Raw genomic sequence first — 9,880 nt, 5'->3', positions numbered from 1 at the left:
TAACGAAACCTTTAAGAAACAAACCCTTATTAGTGTTTCAAATATTGCGAACCAGAGTGGAGCAGGCGGACTTGACTTGGGCAAATATGGAGCATTGTCTCATGTAGGGGTAGCATTCAGGTCAGATAAAGGTCCGATTGGATGTGGTTTGGGATAAAAAATAATAAATCTATACTTGATCTGTTTATTAAATATGTTAAAAACCAAAACTTGAACCTAAAACTGATTTGCTTAAGAAATAGTTAGCCTGACTTAAACTATTTAACCTGTTTGGTAAATGGGTCGAATCAAATCCAAGTTATATTTTGGCCTATCAACCTGCTTCTTTCCTCCCTCTTCAGTGGCTCTCCTTCTCAAATTCTAACCCTGGTTCTCTCTCTCTCTCCTCAAATTTTAAATGCTATCCCACATCTGAGTTATAAGTGCAACATACTTCGAACATGGACCGGCATGGCTTCCACCACTGCATCGCATTGATGCTTATCACAAACACAGAGCACTACCGCAACCATGCTACGACCATCTATAGTCTATACATGAAATCTATCCCCCTTCCACTTCCTAATCCACACCTTTTCCCCTCTTTATGAGTCGTTAAAGCTTTTGCCCCCTTCATGGGCACCACCATCACTTAGGAAAATAAACAATGCTTGCTTATACTCATTTGAGTTCTGATCCGATGGGGAAGGATTTTTTTTTCTTTTTTTCATCTCACTAAACTCAAATATCTTAAAAAAATAAAAAAATTGAAGAATTCATGAAAGTAAAGTTTAGAATTTTTTTTATTAATTATTAACAAACTGATATACACAATCTCTATGTGGATCGACAAGATCCACCCTTATATAATTCAAGTCGAATTGCCCTTCTAGTATACATAGGGGTGGCAAAATATGATCCGACCTACCATAAACAGGTTCGGATTTGGCCTAAACAGGTTCGGGTTGTAAACAGGTTGACCCGTTTAACCTGTTTATTAATTAGATCGGATACAAGTTTTAGTTATTGGACCCGTTTAACCTATAAATATTAAATAATTTTCTAATCCGTATCCCTTACAAATCATGGTCACAGTGTTTTCCCCTTTCGGCCTTTCGATTTCCTAATCCGTTTCCACCTTTCCGGTATCCGAAATCCATCGCTCTCGTTGTCACCGCTTGAATCCAGTCTCTGTTCATCATCACCTGCAAATCCGGTATCTCGATCGGCGCTCTCGTCGTTGTCATTCGAATCTCTCTGGATTTCTTCTCTTCCTCGTCGGCGAGATAGGGTTTGGAGAATCCGGAAAATATAGGATTTTTCTGACATGAGGTTGGATGGATGAAGGATGCCGGAGCTCCATAGAGGAGTGTAGAAGGGGCGAGCGCAGGCGAACCTGATAGTCCAGGCCGAGAGGCCGACCACTGCCAGGAGGAGGAGGGCTCAGCGGTGGCAGCTCAGTGCGGCGCTGCAACGGCGGCACAGCGGCGGTCGCGGCAGATCTCGAGGCGGTGGTTCGACCAGTGAAGCTCCGGTGGCGACGCGGCAAGATGGAGGTTGTGGGCGGTGCAGGGTGGCGGCTCAGGCGTAGCCGTGGCGAGGGAGGCCGATCGGGGAAGAAGATGAGCAGGATTTTTTCCCCCTCCTTTACACCTTTCCCCTCCCACCTCTCTCTCTCTTAGTCTCTCGTCTCTCTCTCTCTCGTCTTTTTTCCTCCCATCCCCCAACCCCCATTCTTTTCTTTCCCTAAACCGGTCGGGTTCAGGTTGTAATTCCTGACCTGTTTAATAAACAGGTCGGGTTCAGATTTATAATTTTCTGACCCGACTTGCATCTGACCCGACCCGATTGCCACCCCTAAATATACATAGAACATGACTTTTCTAAAATAGATATGACTAGTAAAAATAAAAATAAAAAAGCTAAAATCTTATAAAAAGTGGATTCCAACTTGTAAATTGATTTTATCTTCGGTTGCTTCGCCTAATTCTTTCTGGATAAAAAAGATACATCTGATCAAAATATTTTTCAAAAAGGAAAGGTTGGATTTGACTTATCTATTTCAAGGCCTGAAGGGTGGAATTTGGGATCAATTGCTTGATTCATTGCACTCTTGAGAAGGTAGCGCAACATCTTAGAGCTTGAAAAGTTACTCAATTTTTTATTAAAAAGATCGTCTCAATCAAGCATCATACAACCAAGTTATTGTCTCTAAAATTTTGGCACATAATTTGGCTTTTTGATGTAGATCCTAATTCTGAATTATATTCAATCATTTCTATAGTAGCCAAAATGCTCCATATTAAGTCTAGCATCTATCTGAATTAAGTTCCAATAATAATAGATGATTATTAATATAATATACATGTGTCGGTGTGCAGAATGAGAGAGGCCATATATGTTTATGTGTGGAGAGAGAGTGCATACGCATGTGATCCTCGGATAATTCCTTAACAATGTAATCCCTTTCCACCGCGAAAAGCCAGTGGTGATAATAGTCATACAGCAGCAGATTTTTTTTTTCTCGCTAAGATAGCAGTAGATTTAGGACCCCAGTCAGGGATGGCAGTACTTAATTCATTTAGGGCTCGTTTGGTTCGTGGGAAGTATTTTTCCTCCTAGGAATATGATTCCTGGGAATCATATTCCTAGGAAGAGGATACCTAGGAAAGTATTTTTAGCATGTTTGGTTAACCATGGGAAAGTGACAAATTTCCAAAGTGCTTATGTTTGGTTGACCATCCACTTTCCTAAGAAAGTTATGTATAATTCCTATTATGCCCTTAATAAAAATTAGTTCTTTAATGCCTCTTTAATGCTTCTTTAATGTTGAAGGGTCTTTTTGGAAAAAAATAAAAAAGGAGTGATTCCCACCTCATGGGAAAGTAACTTTCCCATGTTTCTCATGGGAAAGACTTTCCCATGAAATGTGGGAATCATATTCCCATGGGAATATAACTTTTCCATCTCTCTCCTTTGAAAACTCCAACCAAACAAGAGGCATTTCATTACTTTCCCGTTGACCACACTTTCCCCCCTCCTTTTCCTGCGAACCAAACGAGCCCTTACTTCTTTTACCTTGGTTTAATGGCAAGGTTGGATTACTTGTTTAATAAAATAGCTAGATTCGGCTCTAGATTTTGATATATTAAATAAATAGATTATATTCTGATTGACAGATTTCTGACTATTCTGTAATGGACCCCAACCCATATCTGATCCCACCGACTTGCTTTCATTGTAATTAAGATCCGCTGCTAATCTCTAGCTTTCATTTGGACAAAATCGTAGCTGTTTGGGCTTAAAATACCAACCTTGTGGTGGCTTTTGAGTTTCTAATGGACAAAAATTCTGTTTGCTGTTCAGTACCTCCAGCTATAAATTTTTTTTTTTTTTTTGGGGGGGGTGGTGGTATCAATTCCTTGTTTTTTTAGTTTGAGTCACGTGCCTTTCATGAAGTGTCTGACGTGCACATCCCTCATCAAAATTAGTACCAATAATTTTGCCGACACCTGCAATCATACCGTCAGACTTGTCTATCTTCCCCTCCTCCATTGGCCAACAAAGCTTTCACACGGCTCTTTTTTCACTTCTCGGAAGATTTTCAGACGGGGTTTCCTCCATCAACACAAAGGATTCCAACTGGTTTCCTCCATGTCGATCTTCTGGTTGCTTCTCATATTCTGCTCTTCCGGGGGCCTCACCGACGCAAAATGCAAATTTCCGGCCATCTTCAACTTCGGCGACTCGAATTCTGATACCGGCGGTTTCTGGGCAGCGTTTCCGGCGCAGCACGGCCCATTCGGCATGACCTATTTCAAGAAACCGGCCGGCCGAGCCTCCGATGGGAGAGTCGTCGTCGACTTCTTAGGCATGTTGACGTAAAAGCAACGTGGTTATCATTTTTTTTTTCCTTCAGAAAATCTGGCTACTGTTGGATGTTTGAATTCCACAAGCATTGAAACTTGATGAGGTTGGAGTATTCCTTTTGATTTCACACGTGTCATGATTTTAATCTTGTTTGTGTTCTTTGCTTTATCTCAATGGTTGCAGCTCAAGCTCTGGGTCTGCCATTTCTTAGCCCATATCTGAACTCTATCGGGTCAGACTTCAGGCATGGTGCCAACTTTGCAACGTTGGCTTCCACAGTGCTGCTGCCTAACACCTCGCTCTTTGTCACCGGAATCAGCCCTTTTTCTTTGGGCATTCAGCTCAATCAGATCAAAGATCTCAAGGCGAAAGTACTTGAGCCAAAACCTTATGGTACGTCGCATTAATTCCCCACGTACCTATCACCGACTCAATTAATGCACTCTGTACGGGTTGTTTATGGTTCGCGGTGCAGATGTTCTGGAGGAAATCAGTAACTTTCTATCAATTACTTATGGTTAAAAGATAGAGAGCTAAAGCTTGTGAGGGCAATGATTCAATTCATGGGAACGTTAAAATTCATAATAGCATTAGAAATAATTTTCCAAATGAATGATGCTAATGGGCCCGGCCTGATGTCCTTTCTGGAAAATTGCACACAACTACAGCTCATGCCCTATACAAAAGGTTGGAAATGATAGGCCCAATCCTGGCACTTGCCATTGGAGCGGAGATAACAACAAATTGGGTTTTAAATTATTTAGGAATACAGTACCAAAATCATGGGGTAATGCAAACTTCATGCATGATTGAGTAATTATTTATAGCATTCTAGAATATTGCATGATTATATTCATCATTTGAGCCGTGACGCAGGGAATCTTCCTCCTCCTAACATCTTCAGCGAGGCACTATACACCATAGACATTGGCCAGAATGACTTCACCTCCAACCTAAAAGCCATCGGAATTGAAGGGGTTAAGCAATATCTTCCTCAGGTGTCCTCGCAGATCGCTTGGACAATAAAGGTGGACTAGCGTTGTGCATTTGGCTTTAAGGAACCTCTGAAATATGTGACTACGAGCTATGCCTAAGTTAGATATCAATAAGTTTACTCATTGGATCCAAAATGGTTGCAGGAGTTATATGACATGGGAGGGCGCACCTTCATGGTATTCAACCTGGCCCCGGTCGGCTGCTTTCCGGCATTCCTCACGGAGCTCCCTCATAATAGCTCGGACTTGGATGAGTATGGATGCATGATTTCATACAACAATGCTGTGGTGGACTACAACATTATGTTGAATGAGACTCTCCATCAAGTCCTAAACATGCTCCAAGATGCTTCCATGATATATGTGGATACTCATTCCGTCAAGCTTGAGCTTTTTCGGCATCCTAAAGACCATGGTGAGCTTTATGACCCTTGCATATTGAAATATATTTTGAAAACTTACGTTAACCGAATCTAAATTGATGAGCTTCATTCATAATTTTCTCATAATTGTATTGCTTTTGACCTTATCTTTAACTTTCTTATGCATGCATGCATGAAAACTTTCTCCATCTTTTTATCTTTGTTCTTATTTCATTCTTACATACATTTCTTAATGAAAGATTTGTTTTTGAAACAATTTTCATTATATTATCTCTTGATATATAATTCTTCTTAGATTAATATATCACTTCTGGTTCAATACATGCATGATTGCTATTAAAATATGTAACAAGCATTATGTTGTCACCTATGCTTCATGGCAATTTTAACATAAATACATTACATACATCCTCCTTCAATATGATCTGCATGTACTATAATTTGCTATATTCTTCTTTCAGGCCTTTTATATGGAACTAAAGCCTGTTGTGGGCATGGAGGTGGTGCCTATAACTTTGACCCCGAAGTTTTTTGTGGAAACAGCAAGGTGATCAATGGCATCAATATAACTGCAACTGCATGTGAAGATCCACAAAATTATGTGAGCTGGGATGGAATTCATGCCACGGAATCTGCAAACAAACTTATAACATCGGCTGTGCTGAGTGACTCTTACTCGCATCCTCCCTTCCCTCTTTCCAGGCTTTGTGACTTGCACCCCATTGGATGATCAACACATGCCATGCTCAAAATTTAGGTAAATAATCCACCAAAGTTAAGTTGTGGTTGGTGGCAGGCACATTACTACCAAATCGCTGAAAAGAGATGTTGAGGGGGGAATAAATGAGTTGTGGTCGAGTGAATTGCAAGACTCCCCTAATTCCATAAAATATTAGGGGAGATAAAAATTAATAGAAAAACCATCGTTATAGTTGAAGTGTATCAAAGCCAAGCAAAGTCTAATGCCCAGTTTCATCAAAATACTTGACTAACTTTAGCACACCTTTTTTGCTTTTTTTTCTTGAGAGGTCACTTTTTTTTTTTTATTTTTAGAGAGAGAGAGAAAGTGAGAGATCCAGTTTTTTGAGGATGTACCGTTCCCAAAAAAAAAAAAAAAAAAAAAAAAAAAAACAAAGCGGTCTGACCACTGAGGCAAACCTCAGTTCGTACCTTTTGCTTTCAAGAAAATACAAAAGAATTTAAAGGATGATGTATAGCAAAAGTGCTAGTGAATTGAGCAGAGCCTTTATCAGCAGAAAATACATTCAGATATTTCTCTTTCATGATTCCACTGACAAACTCTTAACAGATTTCCCACACTCGGCCGAATTTGTTAATTAGATTCCACCCTTCTGCTGAATTAGAATGGGCCTAGGGCCACTGTACTCAGCATTTAAGCCCAACAGCATCTGGTACGAAGATCCTTAGTCGTGAAACAGTAGAATTGGAGGGTAGCTAAACAATAGGAAAATCTCCTGATGGTTGTAGCAAAGACCTAGATTTGAATCTTACCTACACCAGAATTTGGGGCATGTTTGGTTGCGGAGGGTTCGGCTCTGAAATGGAAATGAGAATGAGTTCCGGTTCCAATTTTAAGAGAGAATAATAAGAATGACCTAACCCATCAAAATTTAATCCCAGCTCTCCTCCAGCACTCAAATTCCATTTCAATTCAACTTCTAATTTCAGTCATGAACTAAATGCATCGGAGAATATAGCCATACCGAATCATTGGTGCAGAAGGCATCCTACTCCTCCCAACCCAGATGGTACCCAAAGGCTCACCATACTCAGCTTGGTCTTCCATGTCCTCCATTTTCTTTTGTCTTACCAACCTAAAGATTCCTAGCCCAACCAAACCCGCCAGGCCCATTCCCACTGCACCACCAGCACTTGCTATCACCCAAACTTCCCATCTACTCTGTGTTTCCTGTTCAACTGCCGGAGGCGAGACTGGAACAACCGAAGGGACGACGATCGTGAAGTGGCCTGTGCTCGCGAGTCGCCGTTGAACAAACATTCTCCAAAACCATGTCGTCAAGATGCACCGATCCATCCCGTCCAAACCTGGCACATTTTATTGGGGAATCGATTCCTTTCGGCAACTTAACTTCTGGGAAGGTCACCGAAATCCCATCTCCAAGCAATGCGAGATCGAGCTCACTCATGGTACCAGAAGTTACGCTGGATGCGTCATAAGCTAAGCAGCCGACGATGGGAGCGACGAGGGAGTAACCGAGCACATTGTAATAGGAGGAAGATCTATTGCCCAGATCATGGTAGACAATGACCAGCCTCCTCACGGGAGGAACCGGGATCGCCCTCGGCGGGATGTAGACTGAGCTATAATTTGCTCCCCTGGCCCACAGAGTGCCGCTACGTAGTCTCATGACCCAGGCTCTGATACCCGAGAGGTCATGAGGAAGAGACACCTCGTACAGCACACCTGATCGACAGCGAAGTAGCTCCTTGGATGCATAGTCTCGGATCGTAGAATTCAATGACTCGATCGATCTCGAGCTTTGCGCGAAAGAGAGAGGAAAGAGGGAGAAGACAAGCAATGCCACGCACCTACCTCGCCCTGGCTCCATCAAACAATCCAACTCACGTGCCGATGGGATGCAGCCACCTATCGATGAGAAGCTCGCAAGGGCTGACGCTCCCTAACAGCTCCCCTCTCGACCTGAAACCTCTCCGACTCCGTGACGTCGAGGAGCTCTTGGACGGCAGGCAACGGTGGAATGGAAGAGGAAAGGGGGGCCATCTTTCAGTAGTATAAGATCCCAGAGGAAAAGGAGGAGGAGGAGGGGAAGGGGCCCATCCTAGCTCATCTTTGAGACCTTTTTTCAGGCCTTTTAGGCCTTCTTTCCAACTATTCATAGGCTTCTCTCATCAGCTAAATGGGCACGATGCAGAGGGTGGAGGGGGACAGGGACACCAAAACGGAATGGAGATGGGCTGGCTTTTCTTAGTTTGGAACTGGAAAGCATAAGAAATCTTATATATAGGCATTAATTTGCCCCTGAGGTGGGATGTGGAATGGCAAGAGGCATGAAAGTTCGGGGTTTAGGGTGGTGTGGTGGAGGCCAGCGTGGTGGCACGTGCACGGTGACAGATTGGGTCGTGGCGTCAATCTCTCGTGCTGATTGGTCAACGAAATCTGCGGCAAGATTTCCGGTCTTTCTCCGACCGCGTGAGAGTTTGGGATGGCCAGCGATTTACGATCTTGCTAACGAGTAATAGCTAACGGGATCCTACGAAGCTTTGAACAGGGTTTTAGACCCATCAAGGACATGGTTGCGTAATACTGTGCAACCCAGCAGGAGTCACAAGCACACGGATCAGAGAAGGCCATTTCACAGGATCAATAGAATTTTTTTTTAGAATAGATTGGTCCGAGTTCTATATAAAAAAAAAAATGATCAGATTTTTTTTCTAACCTACAAAAATAGACCAGAAGAAGTCTGATGGATATGGGCTGTGCCAAACCTCATATTAAGTAATATTAGATATAATATGTGTGCATTGTTTTTAAGATATATGATGGATAGGCCAGGCCTGATGCTTGCAGAATGTTTAGCTCAATCTTGCAGGAGTATCCAACCAATCTCTAAAATTGAAATACTGCAAGGTAATCACTTGATTCACCTTCACCTTTGTACAAGGTGGTGCTCGACCGGACCTTGGAATTTTCCTACCTCCTTATAAGGGGAGCATCTTAATCTGCTCTCTCTCTCTCTCTCTCTCTCTCTCTCTCTCTCTCTCTCTCTCGTTATTAACAAGGCCAATCCTGGCTGTTCTACTTGCCGAGTGGCTTTTGAACTATTAGACGAACATTGAAGGGGTAGGCTCTGTTCAGGAGAATGTTTCACAAATTGCACAAACTAATTTCACTTATACTTTTCTTTTTCCTCTCTATCATTCACTATGAGATAAGGTTTTCTTTTTCTAATCAACTCAATTGCCTGGATGACCAATTTGCAGAATGCAAACAATAGCATTATTTTAACACAAAAAGGAAAAAATGGAAATCATAGCATCATATGATATATTATATCACAATTCCATCCTCTGTATATCTTTGATATGCTAAATTTTGTGGAGAAGGTTCTGCTGGAGTGATCAATCTATGGTTGCTAAGCAAAAGGGTAGGTCACCAAGACAAGTACCAGGACCTAGCTGGTCCTGCTGACGTCAACATAATAAAAAGTTCATGCCACATTGCTGAACATAGCAAACATAGCTGGGGTCTGTAAACTCGGGATGTAGTTTTAATTATGGTCTGTCAAATTATTTAGAAAACTAATGGCTCAGTTAGTTGGCATCTCTCTTCTAGGATATTGTTGTTGAAAGAGATCCGAGATTCAAATTCCAAATATTGCTAAGAAAGAATTATCCAGAGAATTTAACTCTCTTGTCTGACAAAGCAAAAATACAATCAACTGATAGGTACATGAGGGCCACCAAGAAGCAGGGACCATTCTCCTTGGTGCATGATCCAAGAAAGGGTTTTAGATTCAACCCAAATAATGGTACTGCAAATATTAATCACTCTCTCAATTCATCAGCAGACACTTCTAGCTTTTGGGCATCAGACTTTTTTGTTTTCTTTGTCTATAGGATAAATGCAGAATGCTTAAGCTAGTAAAGGCA

At 41.8% G+C, this 9,880-nt stretch overlaps 1 protein-coding gene and 1 pseudogene across 1 annotated transcript; one reads left to right on the top strand and one right to left on the bottom strand.

Annotated features, from left to right (window-relative positions):
* The first annotated feature begins 3,495 nt into the window (after positions 1-3,495).
* Positions 3,496-6,164, top strand: LOC103709872 (GDSL-like Lipase/Acylhydrolase superfamily protein). The gene is made up of 5 exons (XM_008795430.5): positions 3,496-3,850; positions 4,033-4,242; positions 4,726-4,877; positions 4,989-5,259; positions 5,689-6,164. Exons 1-5 carry the CDS (start codon positions 3,634-3,636, stop codon positions 5,955-5,957), a joined length of 1,119 nt encoding a protein of 372 aa, XP_008793652.4. The 5' UTR covers positions 3,496-3,633; the 3' UTR covers positions 5,958-6,164.
* Positions 6,165-6,772: 608 nt separating this feature from the next.
* On the bottom strand, positions 6,773-7,969 carry LOC148700508 (uncharacterized; annotated as a pseudogene).
* Between the last annotated feature and the right edge of the window lie 1,911 nt (positions 7,970-9,880).

Source organism: Phoenix dactylifera, chromosome 12, assembly GCF_051530095.1.
Source record: "Phoenix dactylifera cultivar Ajwa chromosome 12, Ajwa_hap1_PhDact_Kaust_v1.1, whole genome shotgun sequence".
Lineage (NCBI taxonomy): Eukaryota > Viridiplantae > Streptophyta > Magnoliopsida > Arecales > Arecaceae > Phoenix > Phoenix dactylifera.
The sequence above is the reverse complement of the archived record's forward strand: the minus strand, read 5'-3'. Positions and strand labels throughout refer to the sequence as shown.